The 18267-nt window shown below is 26.1% G+C and overlaps 1 protein-coding gene across 1 annotated transcript in view; it reads left to right on the top strand.

Annotated features, from left to right (window-relative positions):
* Positions 1 to 2779: 2779 nt before the first annotated feature.
* Positions 2780 to 18267, top strand: part of LOC123265815 (protein Wnt-1-like) — a 64588-nt gene continuing 49100 nt past the window's right edge. Inside the window, exon 1 of the mRNA XM_044729733.1 lies at positions 2780 to 3025. Within this exon, the coding sequence (XP_044585668.1) occupies positions 2943 to 3025 (83 nt within the window). The 5' untranslated portion in view covers positions 2780 to 2942. The remainder of the gene's footprint in view (positions 3026 to 18267) is intronic.

The following is an 18267-nucleotide window of genomic DNA, read 5'->3' as shown; positions in this document are numbered from 1 at the left end:
ATGTACTTATTCATATTGTATGTGGAGATTAGATTCTGAGATTCAACAAAAATATAATCTAAGTTGAAATGACACTAAGGTTGACAGAGATTAAAAATTTTTTTAGAATTTTATGGCAACTAGAAACCTTGCAGTCACGAAGTGACTGCCGTTTGTAAACTATAAATAAATCAAATTTTGCTTTATTAAATAATGATTTTTGTTAAATTGCACTGTAATTTTTTAACTATTGACGTTTTTAAAGATATAAGCTCATTCTGATGTTACACTCATCAAGAGCTTTCATTTGAGTACCCACATGCATTTTTATATATTTTCCATATATTTATATATATAATATATATAAATATATGAAAAATTGATGTGGGTACTCAAATGAAAGCTCTTGATGAGTGTAACATCAGGATGAGCTTATATTTTTAAAAGGGTCAATAGTTCACAAGGTCGTTTCTTAATTGTGTTAAATTGCAATGTACTTTTTTAAATATTGACATTTTTAAAGATATAAGCTCATCTCGATGTTACACTCATCAAGAGCTTTCATTTGAGTACCCACATGCATTTTTATCTATTTTTCATATATTTATATATATAATATATATAAATATATGAAAAATTGATGTGGGTACTCAAATGAAAGGTCTCGATGAGTGCACTGATAGAAGGATTTATTTGTATTAAAAAAATATTTGTTAATAGTTAACAAATCATTTATTAGAGACCATTTTTTAGTATCAAACAAATATTTCTTAGTATTTAAAATGATTTGTTTGTATTTAATAAATCAGATATTCATTTATTAAATATTAATAAATCTTTTTAAATACTAAGAAATATTTGCTAAGGACTAAAAAGTGGTTTCTAATAAATGATTTGTTAAATATTAACAAATATTTTTAACTATAAACAAATCCTTCTATCAGTGTGTAATGTCGGGATGAGCTTATATTTTAAAAAATGTCAATATCTCACGAGATACAAAGTCATTTCTTAATTATGTTAAATTGCACTGTACTTTCTTAAATATTGACAATTTTAAAGATATAAGCTCATCTCGATGTTACACTCATCAAGAGCTTTCATTTGAGTACCCACATGCATTTTTATATATTTTTCATATATACATATATATAATATATACAAATATATGAAAAATTGATGTGGGTACTCAAATGAAAAGTCTTGATGAGTGTAACATCGGGATGAGCTTATATCTTTAAAAATGTCAATAGTTCACAAGATACAAGGTCGTTTCTTAATTATGTTAAATTGCAATGTACTTTCTTAAATATTGACCTTTTTAAAAATATAAGCTCATCCTGATGTTACACTCATTAAGAGCTTTCATTTGAGTACCCACATGTATTTTTATATATTTTTCATATATACATATATATAATATATATAAATATATGAAAAATTGATATGGGTACTCAAATGAAAAGTCTCGATGAGTGTAATGTCAAGGTAAGCTTATATCTTTAAAAATGTCAATCGTTCACGAGATACAAGATTATTTCTTAATTATGTATCTAGAGATAAAGCATTTTCTAATGCAGCCTAAATACTTATCATCATAAATTGACTATTGGTGAGAATGATATGAAACCTTGAAAAGGCACAACTCTTCTAGGTCAAGACTTTTCCAACAATACCAAATTTAACCATAAAAACCCATTTTATTGAAAAAATGATTACAAAATAATAAAAAAAAATTTTCATTTGTAAAAAACTTGATAAACTGTCAGTACAATTTTTAAAAAATATTTTTTAATTCTAATTTAATAATTAAAATAATTAAAAACGTCAACTTTAATGTTATCAATTAAATTATTACAAAAAAAAAATTTAATTAAAAAATTCCACATGTAAAAATTATTAAAAACTACAAGTGAAAATTTTTAGAAAATTTTTATTATAATTGATTTGTTATAAAAATTTTAAAAATTGACAGCTGTGACAGCTAACTTCAGTACAAGTTAAAGTGGTGAGCACCACCACTGGATTAATCGACGTTAAAAGACAACGATCACGATGCTAATGATGATGAGAAAGATCTGAAGATGATGAAGATGAAGAAGAAGAAGAAACATGTAAAAGTAGTAGAGTTGGGAATAAAAATACAAACGGATTTGCGGAATGTCTATGCAACACATATCCATTTGTGCTAAGTAAAAGAAACCGTGGAGTTTAAAAGATCGGTGAGCAAGAGCACGTTGAAATGACAAGAGCGCAAAAGAAATGTGTATAGTTAGACCAACCTCCCTCGTTTAACCAATCAGAGTTCGACGATCAACGGACAAGCTCCGCCTGTTGACGAGAAGAGAGGCCAAAGTTGCCCTTTTCCTCGTGTTAACCAGCCACAGTCAGCCGCAGTACGTATGCGATCGTCTACCGGATGATATCTCGTGTGTTTAAATGTCTTTCACTTGCTCGTTAATTGTCAGTTTATTGTAAATTTACCTGAATAATTTTTTAAAATAATTTAAAAAGACTTATTTGTATTTATTGACAGCCTTTTTAGTTAAACCTGTCATTTAAATAATTTATTTAATTATACGGAGTAATTTATTTAATTTATTTAATTTATGTTAATGCTTCGCCATTAATAAATAATTATATGTAAAAGATGTAAAATTCAAGTGAAAATTATTTTAAACTCTAAAAAGTGTTTATTTATATAATAATAAATAATAATAAAAAAATACTAAAAAAAAAAAAATAATAATAAATTAAAAAAAAAATAATAAAATAATAATAAATCATATTATTTATAAAACACGTGTGATTTATTATAATATGCAAAGTTTAAGGGTAGTTATTAATTTATAAAACTAAAAAGGGTGAAATTTAATTAAGGTGCAAGTACACAAACACAATCTCGGAATTTTTCAAGTGATAATTGTAAATTAAAAAAAAAAAAAGTCTAAACCAAAAAAGATATGCCTCGAAAAGCTGCTCCAAATTTTTTCATCATTATTTTGATGTTACTCACACCTTACCACTGCGTCCAGGCTAATTGGTGGTAAGTTTAAACCTTGTACTTGTGTGTAATGTAATATCCCACACGGAAAGAACAAGATGATAATGGATATCATCCCAAATTATACTCAGTGATATCTGTGCACAGAAAAGAAAATTAACTTGATTCAAAAGAAAAATTCTTGAACCAAGAATATAATTTTGAAGAGGATAATTGTCTTGAATCAAGATGAAAAATTCTTGAATTAAGTAAAATTTCTTTAAATCAAGAAAAATTTTCTTAAATCAAGAATTTTTCTACTCGAACCAAGAATATTGAGCTCTTAAAAAATATATGCTTGATTCAAGAACATTTTTTTTCTGTGTGGTGAAAAAAAATTTCAGATAGTAGCTGGAAAAATCCAGATTACACTGCGTGATATCTGGATTATACTCATTATAATCTGGATTATACTCATTGTAATCTGGATTATACTAGCTACTATCTGAAAAATTTTTTCACTCAATATAATCTGGGATAAAAATTTACTTTGATAATATTTTATTGAATTTAAATTGACAATTAATAATCTTTGATTATAAAATTTACCAAAAAAGTCAACAGTTTTTAATGTGACGCTTGGGATGTATGTATCATTATTATTATTATTATAAAAGATAAAAAGGTAAAGAGACTTTTAATGATTAAAAAAAAAAAAAAAGGTTACTATCGTAGTAAGAGACAGTTAGTGAGTACAAAACACTACTCAAGATTAAGACTAGATGTGCGAATAAAATGAATAAAAGGAGATGAGCGCGCGTTGATGCAACGCAAAACGGTCAAACGATCGTTTGAGAAGATTTTATTTCTGACAAACTGGTTCTCTGGCCGATTAATCGTCTCCACTACAGTTACACTTTATACATACTTTACGACACATGTACACTGAAATACATACCTACACGCACTATGCAAGTAAAAGGCAGTAGGAGGGAATGGGAGTTGAATTCTATCTCTTTTAACTCCCGTCACTTTGTCTATATAATATACTTTATTTTATTCTCATTCACCTTGTACTTTTATTTTTATACCATCAGTGTAATGAAAGTGCCCACATAGATAAATTAACTGCTAATTAATGCACCGAGTTTAATTCATTGTTCAAATTAACATTTATCACTTAATCACTTCTCATATATTCTCTTATTTATTCTATTATTTATCAGTGTTCTTAGATAACCATCGACAATATGTTCCTTCGTTTAACGTTTGTTTGCTATAAACAAATTACATACTTTATATCCTAAATGGCCAGAAGTAGAAAATATCTAAATATATAAATGATAATCCTTTTTTTTAATTTCAAGAGTAAATAACAAGAATTTTTTGTTTTTTAATATGTCATTTATTTTTGGAGTTATTTCACAATTTTTTATTTATTATTTTCATCAATTTTGCTTAATTTTTCATATTTTTTAATAATTTATACTCCAATTAATTTTATTTCTTCAATTTAAAAATTAGAAAATTTTTTTTTAAAAATTGTATTTAAATTATTCATTTTAAATTACATTGCTAAAAAAATTAGCTAATAATTTGATGTAAGAAAAAAAATCTTGAACCAAGAAAATAATTTTGAAAAGTTTTAAGTCTAATAAATTTTTCTCGGTTTGAAAATTTTTTAGCTTAATTCAAACAATCTCTATATGAAATGATTTTCATAATATATTTTTAAAAAGTATAAATTATTCTTATAAAATCCAATTATTTTGGTTTTAATTTTTATTTTAATTAATGCTGACAGTATCCGCAGATAATTATTAATTAAATTTATTTATTTTTTATCATAACAATAAATTAGACATAAGCCGAATGGTAATTTACAATAATTCATAATACAACCCACAATCTATTTAATATACATATAATCAGCATTAGAATTCAATAAAATTTTAATAAAAATCACTGATATATATTTTAAATTATTTAAATGAGAAAATATTTATAAAAAGATTTTTTATTTTATAATAAAATATTTAAAACTTTCTTAATAATTTCAGTGCCACTTTTATTTATTTTCAGTCTATAGTTAAATCTAAAATTTAATTTAATTTCTATTTTATAATTTCTTCAATAACTCAAGATAAAAAAATACTAATTTAGAAAATTTTATTTTTGAAAATCTCTATACTCAATTTGTGTTTAAGTAGTAATTTGTGCAGTGATCAAACTTAAGGAAGTCCTTTCGCTCCAGTTGAGTCAAAACAATTGTAGTAGTCAATATACGATAAATTAAAATAAAAAACCCATAAAAATTCCTAAAATTAAATAATAAATAGTATATGAGGCATTAATCGTTGAAATTTTGAAAAAAAAAAAAAAATAGTTGAATACAAAAATTAATTTGACTCTTTCAAATCAGCTGCTAGTAACCTGTCCGTGATTTGGCAACGCTGTACTTCGGTTGTTTAAATTTTTATTTGCACAATATAACCTTAACCACGTTTAAGTTTTTGCAGTCAGTGGCTGCGTTCGGGTTTACTAAGTTCTGAGCAGGACTGACTTTATCTACCAAAAAATTAATTTTAGACACACTTAAATAAATATACCTTGCATTGTTTTGTTATAGATTTTTTAAAAAAATAATATAGTTACTTTAACTTGTTGTTACAAAATATACTAAGATCTGCAAGAACTTAGCAAACTTGAACGCAGCCAGTGTTAATAAATAAATTAGTTTGAATTTATTGAATGGTCTGAAGCTCGCGCGCTACGCAACGTTGCCAAATGTTTTGACTCCATTTTATTGTAGGTTACTTGAGAATTTTTTGTGATTTTTAAATATTAATTTCTCAATAAATATCTCGGTAACTGATATATTTTATTGCAAAAAAAGAAATCTGAATATTTCGAAAATCTGATTTTTAGTTTTTTTTTACTTCATCTAATCCATGACTGATAGTATAATTTGAGAAATACTGCAAACGTGTGAATTTCTCGTAAGACTCTGAACAAATACTAACATTTAAAAATTTTATTTTTTCAAAAATTTGTCCGGTAAAGTATAATTTAAACCTTACTATTAGATAAATAAGGACCTTAACTATTAGAAAAAAATTAAATTTACTCATAATCTAATATTTTTTATTTTACATTGGCGGCGAAAGGACCTCCTTAAGGAAGTCCTTTCGCTCCAGTTGAGTCATAACAACTGTAGTAGTAAATTTTCAATAAATTAAAATACAAAACCCATAAAAATTCCTAAAATTAAAAAATAAATAGTATATGAGGCATTAATCGTTGAAATTTTGAAAATAAAAAAAAAAAAATAGTTAAATACAAAAATTAATTTGACTGTTGTAAATCAGCTGTTAGTAACCTGTCCGTGATTTGGCAACGCTTTATTTCGGTTGTTTACATTTTTATTTGCACAATATAACCTTAACCGTGTTTAACTTTTTGCAGTCAGTGTAAATAAATAAATTAATTAAAAATGTTTTTTTTGCCCTCCGGGCGGAAAGTGGCAACTTTCGTCCCGCTGCGCTAAACTAAGTTGCCGCTTTCCGCCTTCGTCGGACAAAAAAATAGTATACACCCCTCGGGAAGTAAATAAGAAAGCCTCAGATCACATGTTTGTTGACCTCGGCTTCGCCTCGGCCAACAATTACATGTGATCTGAGACATTTCTTACTTTACTTCCCTAGGTGTGTAATATACTATAGTCACAAAACCATAACATTCTAATGTCTCATGGCAGGAATGCTAGTATTTTTTAATTATTTTATTTTTCAATTATGAATTATGAAAATTTGTTAACAATAAATTAACTAATAAGTATGCATGAAAAACATAAGCGCGTTAAAGTTTAGTTTGAATTTATTGAATGGTCTGAAGCTCGCGCGCTACGCAACGTTGCCAAATGTTTTGACTCCATTTTATTGTAGGTTACTTGAGAATTTTTTGTGATTTTTAAATATTAATTTCTCAATAAATATCTCGGTAACTGATATATTTTATTGCAAAAAAAGAAATCTGAATATTTCGAAAATCTGATTTTTAGTTTTTTTTTACTTCATCTAATCCATGACTGATAGTATAATTTGAGAAATACTGCAAACGTGTGAATTTCTCGTAAGACTCTGAACAAATACTAACATTTAAAAATTTTATTTTTTCAAAAATTTGTCCGGTAAAGTATAATTTAAACCTTACTATTAGATAAATAAGGACCTTAACTATTAGAAAAAAATTAAATTTACTCATAATCTAATATTTTTTATTTTACATTGGCGGCGAAAGGACCTCCTTAATAAACTTTTACACTGATAAAATAATTTATTAACTATTAATAATTTAATTTATTTGAAGACAATTATTAAATTTTAATAAATATTTTTTGGCAGGAAAATACGTTTATTAATAGTTAATAACTATTTATTAATAATTAACAAATATTTATTAACAGTTAATAAACTGTACTTAATAATTACTTATTTACTGTTAATAAATGGTATTTCCTTCCAAATAAATATTTATTGAATGTTAAAAAATATTTATTAAATCCTATGATGTTAAAAAATCATTTATTAACAGTTAATAAAGCTTATCGACGGTACTTTGGTAAAACCTCGTATTTTCTATGTATTTTAAATGAGAGATACGAGGTTTTACAAAAGTACCGTCGTTATTAAATATAAACAAACCCTTCCAACAGTGTAGAATAATTTTAGTAAACTTTAAACTGAGATTTAAATGTGCTCCAAAAAAAAAAAATATCAGACTGAATTCAGACGTATAAGCAAACTTAACGATCAAATAGGCAATAAAATAGTTGCATTTTAAGAACCTATTATTTACTCACTCAATTACATTGAGAAAACAAAGAATTAATGGTGGAACGTAATAAAACGAAGATGAAAGACGTAAACCGTTAAAGTTTAAAAATCGTTAGACAAACGTAAAGATATATAACTTTAATACATACTATAATATAATAGGTACTTATATTGTATCCATAGAAAGTCAGATGCGTCATAGTATTTTTGTTAGTTGGTTTTACGATGGCAATTAAACGTGGTATTAACACCATTACCGGCTGTAATACCTATAATACTTTTATATAAAATAATGCGCGCAGATGAGGGGTTGATGGATCTTTTAAAGTTCTCATCCTAAAAAGTAACAGTGAATTCCTGTGGGCTTGAAGTTATTCCCAGCGTCTGAAAATAAAATCCAAATAGACTAAGAGGGAAAGTTTTATTTCGCGGTGTTATCGCTTAGCCGTTGAGGAAGCAAACTAAACTTATGGGATGTTATTATGGAGAAGAGAGATTGACCTTTATGTCGATGCTGTCCATATATACGTACATATTACGTGATTACGTCTGGGGCCTCGTCTAGTGTATAGGATACATATAGTCATTGTTCGACAGGCCTCGGATCACGTCGCCATAAGGGAAACGTTTTTAATGCTCGCTCGTAAAGCTCATATAAGACCCCTCTGCATTGGTGAATCCGTACTTTATAGTAGAGCGGCAAAGTCGTTCCGGTGTATCTCTTCTATTGCTCTCTTTGTTCCCCTTGTCTGGTTTTCTCTTGAAAGAGAAACTGAACTAAGTGAAATTGAACTTAAAGCCATACTGTATATGAGGATAGTTCAGTAGCAGGATTATATTTATTTATTATTTATATCTATGTATGTATTTATGAGTTTTTCTGCCCTATTATCACAAAACGACGTATCTCAATATACACTAAGAAAAAAACAAAAATACACTGATAGAAGGATTTATTTGTGTCAAAAAATATTTGTTAATAGTTAATTTATTAGAGACCACTTTTTAGTATTAAATAAATATTTTTTATCATTTACAATCATTTGTTTGTATTTAATAAATCTGATATTCATTTATTAAATATTAATAAATCTTTTTAAATACTAAGAAATATTTGTTAAGGACTAAAAAGTAGTCTCTAATAAATGATTTGTTAAATATTAACAAATATTTTTAACTATAAACAAATCCTTCTATCAGTGTACTTTTACTTAATTAATAATTTCTTGGTTCAAAAAATTCGATGACGATCAAATATTCTATTATTATTAATTATTAATTTCTGAAGAAAAGAGCATCAATATTTATCTTTGGATAATAGATAAACAAGAGATGAGCTTTATTTAAATTAAGTCAAAATTATTTCAATCAATTTAACAAGTTCTTGAGCTAAGAATATATATTTTTGAATATTTTCAAGAACATCAATTCTTGTATCAAGAAAATTTTCTTAATAAAAGTATTTTTTTCTCAGTGTACGCTGTTTTGTCGTAACAAAGCTAAAAAGGTTTTTTAGTATCACTTAATTATAGGGTATCATCAAAATTTTACTAATTTAATTAATTATGCCAATAATGTTGATCAAATGAGGAGTTTCAAAAGGGTATTTTTTCATTTTTTATTAATCGAGACAAAAAACTGGTTATCTTCAATTGTAAATATTTTTATTGAACTTTTTTTATTTAACTGTAAAGTGCTATCGGTTATGAAGCTACAATTAGATTTTTATTTAGAAATCTTCATAATTCTCAAAGTAATTAATATTTAAAAGTTCAAAAAAATTCTCTTTTAAAATGCGAAAAAATACCCTTTTGAAAATCGGCTCCTCAAATGTGCGTATAAAAAAAATGAAGAAAAAAAACGTATTTGTTTTGCATTAGAAATTAAAAAAAAAATGAAAATACACTGAAAAAAAAGTTAACTTGAATCAAAAGACAAATTCTTGAACCAAGAAAATAATTTTGAAGAGTTTCATTGTCTTGAATCAAGATGAAAAATTTTTGAATTAAGTAAAATTTACTTAAACTAAGAAAAATTTCTTGGTTTAAGAATTTTTCTACTCAAATTAAGAAGATGAAATTCTTCCAAATTATTTACTTGATTCAAGTAAATTTTTTTTTCTGTGTCAAGATGAAATTTTTTTTATGCCCTTGGAGCGACATTTTTCAGGCCTTACACAACAATTAAAAATTGTTACGACAAAACGCTGTAACTCGTAAATTTTTTATAATTAACTTGTCCTATGACGAGCTGAAGAATTCCGGAAAGTCCGGAACTACAGTTATTATAACATTTAATTTTTCGAGTTACAGCATTTTGTCATAACAATTTAATTTATTTATCAAAATGAGCATTACGACGGTCTAATTAGCAATTTGTCTAACTCCTTATTATTTAGAGGGTGATTTTTTAACATTTTGATGTAGCAATAGTCCAATTATAACTTATTTGAATGATAAAAAAAAAATATTATACCTCTATTAGATATTAATGATATTAAATAGTTTTTTAAAGTGATAATAAATTTTGAACTAATTTTTTCGTACAAATGGAAGATTCGCTAAAATGGAGTTAGACAATTTACTAATTAGAATGTCGATTAGTTTGTTACGAAAAGAAAACGTAGCTCGAGTTACAATGTTTTGTCATAACAAAAATGAATTTTTCAGTTAAATTGTACTCAAAAATTTTGTTAAAACTTTTTACGCTATTTAAACTATAATTTTCGAGATACGTCGTTTTGTCATAAAAGGGCAAAATTTTGAGCTACAAGCATGAGTCACGTCAATAAACCCGAATTTTCTTGCTTATACGGGTAAATTTAACGATTGTAACCAAGACATGAAGATTAGGAGTTACATTATTGTACGTTATAGGGCGCCCTTTTTCATATGTGTCCATGTAACGTTTATGGGAACATTGCCTGCTTCCAATATCAAGTACAAACTATACTTCTCTCCCTGTTTTCAACATTAATCCAAAGTATATACATATATATACATATATTAGGCCTATAAAAACTAACCTGAGGATGTATGTGTAGTCACGCCGCCTTGTACTGTCGTAAAAAAAATAAAGAAAGAACTAAAAAAAAGGAAGAAGAAGAAAATCGACAAAGGGGATTCTCTGTGGTCGAGGCTCCTCGGTTACTCTACCTCATTTTGCCTCACACTATTTTCGTTCACCCTAAACTCCACTTCCTCGACGTGAAATATTTGCCTGTTGTATAAACCGGGCTTTTCCTCTTCTTACTTATTCTAAGTCAATAGTTTGTTTCTTTATTCTTATTCTTATTTTCCCCTAAAAAAATCGATAACAATGCACTTAAATATCAAAATTTACTAAAAAAAAAAAAAAATACTTACCTATGCACAGAAAGAAAAATTTCTTGAGTGGAGAACAAAATTCTTGGCTCAAGAAAATTTTCGGGTGCCTGAAGGAAGACCGAAGTTGTATTGGCCGGAGTAAAAATTTTTCGAGAAATTCTATTCTTGGTGGAAGTAATTTTTTCTTAATTAAAATTATCATAAATACTTGATACAATAAATTTTTATATTTGATCAAGATTTTTAGATACTTTAGAAAAGCAGCGCCACCTACTTCAGCTGAGAAAATTTTCCTCTTGAATATTTGGTACCCCTTTTATATTGTTTTAGCGTGCAATTATACATATTGAATGAAAAAAAATGATGAAATATTATTTGATCTTCCCATTTGACATGTTAATCAATAAAAATATTAATGAAAATAAACTTCTATCTTTGTATTTAATTTTTTGGAGCAAGAGAAAAATTTTCTCAAGACAATAAAATTAACTTCTATCAAGAACTAAATTTTTTGGAGCAAGAGGCTGAATTTTCTCAAAACAAGATTTTCTTCGCTTAAATAAATTTTGCGTCATAAATTACTCAGTTTAAATTATTGATTAATGATAATATAGACGATTTTATCTTTTTAATTGAAGCAATGTATGTTTTATTATATCATTTGTTATGTAATTGTTTTGCTTGTTTAGAAAGTAAATATTTAAGAGCAAAAAAATGTAAAGAATCGTTTTAGGCTGCACGGAAAGAAACATTCCTTGACTGGAGAACAAAATTCTTGGCTGAAGAAAATTTTCGGCTGTCTGAAGAAGACCGAAGTTGTGTTGGCCGGAGTAAAAATTTTTCTTGAAATTCTATTCTTGATGGAAGTAATTTTTTCTTAATTCAAATTATCATAAATACTTGATACAATAAATTTTTATATTTGATCAAGATTTTTAGATACTTTAGGAAAGTAGTGCCACTTACTTCAGCTAAGAAAAAAATTTTCTCACCTTGAGAAAATTTTTCTCTTGAATATTTGGTACCTATTTTATATTATTTTAGCGTGCAATTATACATATTGAATGAAAAAAAAATGATTAAATATTATTTGATCTTTCCCATTTGACATGTTAATCAATAAAAATATTAATGAAAATTAACTTCTATCTTTATATTTAATTTTTTGGAGCAAGAAAGAAATTTTCTCAAGACAAGAAAATTTACTTCTATCAAGAACTAAATTTTTTGGATCAAGAGGCTGAATTTTCTCATAACCAAATTTTTTTGACTTAAATAAATTTTCTTAGATCAAGATCCGTATTTCTGAAAGCAAGAGAATTAATTTTGTTGGAATAAGTGAAATTTCTTGTCAAAAAAAAATTTTTTTTTCGCTCAAGAAAATAATCCGGAAGAAAAATATTTTCTTGGCTCAAGTGAGCCTTTTTTTCTGTGTGTCTGCGTACTGAGAAGCATTTAAGATATTTAATAAGCTAAAAGTACATATAATCTTTGAATATTTGACGGGTATTATGTTATTCTTCTTCTTCTTCTTCTTCTTCTTCTTCTTTCTCATCATCATCGAAACGAAAGTATAAGATCATATTCTTAGTTTGGTTGTATTTTAGTTCTCTTACAGTTGTTTGTGCGCTTGAAAAATTTCCGACAAAGAGGGCGGCAGGCTTTGGCAACCCGCGGGACTTGTCTCGGCCAATGATTCCCTCGGGTTTAAAATATATTGTCATAATGACGATGAGAGGAATCCAGTCAGGTTTGCTATATCTATACCTTGAGGAGAATCTTCCTTGGATTCTCGGGCTTTCTCTATACACACCTTCAATCGTCCTTTCTCCTTTACTCCATTAAACGTGTTTTGTAGTTTTGGCTACTTTAGATACTTACTTCTATCATCACTACACCAAAATATAGGACGTAAGTCTTTTAGTGGAGTATTACAAAGCTTACCTTCATTATTTCAACACTCATCCAATAGAATATTATAAATTATAATAGAATATGTCTTGTATCTGTGAGTGAAGTGACAACATTGTGTGTTGATGGGTCTCAAGTATCTTTTACTACAATAAAAGAATCTACCGTTCAAAATGTGCTTATACAATATACGAGTTTCTAAGGGAAAGAAACTCTAAATCTTTTAGATAGAGCTGCGACAGGTAGTAGCCTACGAAAAACTGATCCTGTAAGAATCAAAGCTACTCATCCGGTTATTCTACAACTAACACTAACACATGATAATATATCCATCTGCTTTTATATATTTATATCTACTTTGCAGATGTGTTTTTGTCGCTGCACTTGTTTTTTTTTATTCTTCAAATAGATAAATAATTATTTATCATTTAAATTAACAATTAAAATCCGTTTTTGATGTTAATTAAATTTTAATAAAAAAATTACACAGTAAAAATAAATTTCTTGTGCCAATAAAATTTTAAGGAAGTTATTTTGGAGCAAGAAGAAATTTTGACTTCATTCAAGAAATTTTCAATCTTTCTTAATATTTTCTTGAGTCAAGAAAATTTACAGTCAAGAATTTTTTTTTCAGTGTTATCATCTTACTACATAAATTCATTTTATATTTGGAGTAATTAAATTTCAATGGATAACACACATGTGAAAAGTATAATATTATGAATTTTGAGATAGAAATAATTTTTAATTTTTAATATGATTGCTCTAGTCGGCGATATGATCACAGAGGTTAAAACCGACTCTAAAAAAAATATATAATTGCTGAAAATTTTTTTTTTGTTAAATAACTTAGTGACCCAATACACTTTCAGTTTCAATTTATTTTTATTAATTAACCATTCATGTGATATTTTGTCCCCTACTCTGAAAAGACATCCTCAGGCAACTGTAAAATTACAAATAAGCAAAAATTATAAAAAAATTCTTAAAATTATCTCTAGAAAGTTTTTATAAATGTTTTTTTTTTTACATAAAAATTTTTCAATAAAATAAAGCTAAATACAAGGTAGAAAATTAAAGAAAAGTTTATTAAAAATTTGGCAATAATCGTTAATGACTTGCGAACTTACTAATTGAAATTTAATAAAACTAAGAAGAAAATCAAAGTTGAAAATTTAAAAAAGTTTTATATAATATCTTTCTTAAATTGAAAAAATCTTTTTAACTAAGAATATTTATCATTGGTCAAGAATCTTTTTTTTTGCACAAGAACAAAGCTCATAAATAGTTGTCAAACACACGAAAACACATATAGTTTAGGGATGTATCATATATAAAAAGAATAATTGATACAATAAATTCTAGGAAAAGAATATAAGTCGTAAAAAATTCATTTTTTTAGAATTAGTTAAAAATCATTACAAGATTACAAATGAAGAAAACTTTAATTTTTTAAATACTAATATTTAATCTTATTTACTTCATTGATAAATTAAAAAAATTCAACTATATGTAATTACTTAATAATAATTCGTCTAACCATATCATATAAATTTTGATTTTTTATACATGATACATTTTTTGATTTTTAATGAATGATTTAAGTTCGATGACTTGTTTTTTATTTATTTTTACACAACACTGACAAGAGTCCCAAGCATTCATAAGTTAGGCTTCACAATAATTATGTTAGTTTTCTGTATATATACATATATATATATATATATATATATATATATGGAGTGGAACAAGTAACATGATCTTGAACGATCAATGAATCTCGTAGTGTTCTCTCACACAACAAGCTCACAAAACTTCTTTACATCTTAAACTTATATTATGACTTTATTTGTTTAATATCTCTATTTTTTTATCAGCTCATTAAAAAAATTCTTCATTCAAACAACTTTCTTGTAGATAATTTACATATTAAATACGTATAGCAATTTAATTTTTTAAAAAAATATTTAAAGCAACTGATTTTTCTTAGATTAAAAAAAAATTTCCTTGCATAAAAAAAGGGTTTACATTCTAAATTAAAAAAAAAATTAATTTAGGCCCAAAATATAAATTCATAAAAATATTTGTAAGAAAAATAAATATCAGATTTTTTATTTAAAGAAAAAAAATTTAATACCTAAAAATGAACCTTGTAAAAAATTTTGCACTTACTTTTTTAAATTTCATTTTTTTCTAATAAAAATTTCATAAAAAAGAAAAATTATTGAATTAAGAAAATTATTTTTAATAATTTGTTTTGAATCAAGAAAAATAATTTTTTTTTTTAATTTTCTTAGCTTAAATTAATTTAATTTGATTTAATAATTATTTATAATTTTATTAATAATTTAATTAAATACATTAAAATTTTTTAAAATGATTTTTTAGTTTAAAAATTTTTTCTTTTGAATCTATTTATTTTTTTTTATCAGTAAATATTTTTATGTTTAAAAAATTTTAATAAAAGTAAAGAAAAATTTATTTGATATTTATTATTTTATTTTATTGCAAATAAAAAGTGAGCAGACATTAAATTACCCTTGTAATTTTAATAGTATCAGATAACAAAAGATTCTTAACATTTTTTTCTCCAATTAAATGTGTGTGAATATTAAATTACTTCAAAAAAAAAATTCAACACATATGACGAAGTATAATGACAACAATAGACTAAAGATATAATTTATATTTGGCGCACCTCTAATAACAAATTTCAGATAAAAGTAGTCTCCATTTCCGGTGGATTATAGACAGTGTTATTTTAAATAAATTTTTAAAAAATTTTAAAAATAAAATTTATGATAGTCTTGATCAACTATCTTCAACAAGCACACACTTGTTGAACACACGTGGTTTATCTTCCGTCATAGATCACTTATATAGAGTGTATATATAACTCCATCTATATAACGGCTATACTACACGCTCTACAGACAACGCTCCGAACGTGACACAAACGCTTTATATATTAAACTTGCTGTTATTTATCGTATGGAAAAAATCGTCCGATAAAAATAAAATAATAATAAAACTGGGATATGTTTAGTTAACTTTTAAATGTTTATACCAAGTTTATTATTTTGAAAATACCCATGGAACTTTCTGGTACGGCTGGTTATACCATTTAGTGGTATACGTGTCATAAATTTAATAAGACTCCAATAACTGTATCCTTGGAACTGCTACACGGATTAAAACCCAACCAAGGTACTTATTTTCATACTAAATATTTAAGAGTATACTCTTTATGAGTTAAATAAGATGAGATTATCTTTAAATGAACCTTTTTTTTCTTTTCTCAATATTTTCTTTAAAATTATTTTCATTTATTGTAATATATGCAGCCATGGTTATGCAGAAAAAAAATTTACTTAAACTTCATTGAAAAAAATTCACTATCATAAGATTTGAATTTTTTTTAATCATTCCAATTTTTGAGTAAATATCTTTAATTTGCATAGAGCGAATTTTTTCTAATATTTTTCAATGAATATTTTTAAACAGGGAAGAACTTCATCTTCTTGATTTGAGTAGAAAAATTCTTAATCTAAAAAATTTTTCTTGGTTTAAGTTAATCTATATTATTAAGAGAATAAGAACAATTTTGTGGTGTGGATAGTTATATGATAAAATCGATTTTTTTAGTGAAATTTAGTGTCATTGCAAAGGTTTTGATTTGAATTTGTGCCTTTTTAAGGTTTCCCAGCACTAATTAATTTATTATGTTAAGTATTTAGGCTGCATTCAAAAATGCTCTATCTCTAGATACATAATTAAGAAATGACCTTGTATCTTATGAACTATTGACATTTTCAAAGATATAAGCTCACTTTGACATTACACTCATCGAGACCTTTCATTTGAGTACCCACATCAATTTTTCATATATTTATATATATTATATATGTGTATATATGAAAAATATATCAAAAATGCATGTGGGTACTCAAATGAAAGGTCTCGATGAGTGCAATGTCAGAGTGAGCTTATATCTTTAAAAATGTCAATGGTTAAGAAAGTACATTGCAATTTAACAAAATTAAGAAATGACCTTGTGTCTGGTAAACTATTGACATTTTTAAAGATATAAGCTCATCCCGATGTTACACCTATCAAGAGCTTTCATTTGAGTACCCACATCAATTTTTCATATATTTATATATATTATATATATGTATATATGAAAAATATATCAAAAATGCATGTGGGTACTCAAATGAAAGCTCTTGATGAGTGTAATATCGGGATGAGCTTATGTCTTTAAAAATGTTAATAGTTAAGAAAGTACAGTGCAATTTCATATAATTAAGAAATGACCTTGTGTCTTGTGAACTATCGATATTTTTAAAGATATAAACTCATCCCGATGTTACACTCATCAAGACCTTTCATTTGAGTACCCACATGCACTTTTGATATATTTTCCATATATACATATATATAATATATAAAATATATGAAAAATTGATGTGGGTACTCAAATGAAAGGTCTCGATGAGTGTAATGTCAAAGTGAGTTTAAATCTTTAAAAATGTCAATAGTTTACAAGATAAAAGGTCATTTCTTAATTATGTATCTAGAGATGGAGCATTTTTGAATGTTGTAATCCGAATTTAACAGTGTAAATAAAAAAGTCAAAAACTTTCTTCAGTAATTATTGCTAATATTTTTAAAATTCCAGATTTACATTTCTATAAAAATAGTATTAATAGAGCAAATCTTTTTTCTAAGTTTGAATTGAAACCTTATTGAAAAAAAAAAAGAAAATATTTTTAAGTTTCAAAAAAGGCCTGATCTTAAAATACAATCGACCATCAGAGTGACTCATTATTATAAAAAAAAAAAAAAAAAAAAAATCAATAGTTATATTTTGACTTATCCTTAGTTAATTTTCTAGGAAACTATAAAAGTACACCCAGTTGCTCAATTACACTATAGTTGTTGTGTAAACTATGTATTTACACGCTAAAGGGGAGTGACGAGAGACATAATGCGTGGACACACGTTGCTGGGGGCTGTGACCACGCTGGGAGTTACTACAATCGTTTCGTAATAATTTAGGGGAAGCAATACACCGGCGAGTATAGTATATATACATATATACTATATACTGCACGCATCTGCACCGCGAGTTATTTATGATGGATTTAAGCCGTAGGAGATTTAACTGACGGTTAATTTATGTCCAACCACGGGCTTGACAACAGCTCTTATTCTCTTCCATACTACTTTT

This window comes from Cotesia glomerata, linkage group LG5 (genome assembly GCF_020080835.1).
Source record: "Cotesia glomerata isolate CgM1 linkage group LG5, MPM_Cglom_v2.3, whole genome shotgun sequence".
NCBI lineage: Eukaryota > Metazoa > Arthropoda > Insecta > Hymenoptera > Braconidae > Cotesia > Cotesia glomerata.
The sequence above is the reverse complement of the archived record's forward strand: the minus strand, read 5'-3'. Positions and strand labels throughout refer to the sequence as shown.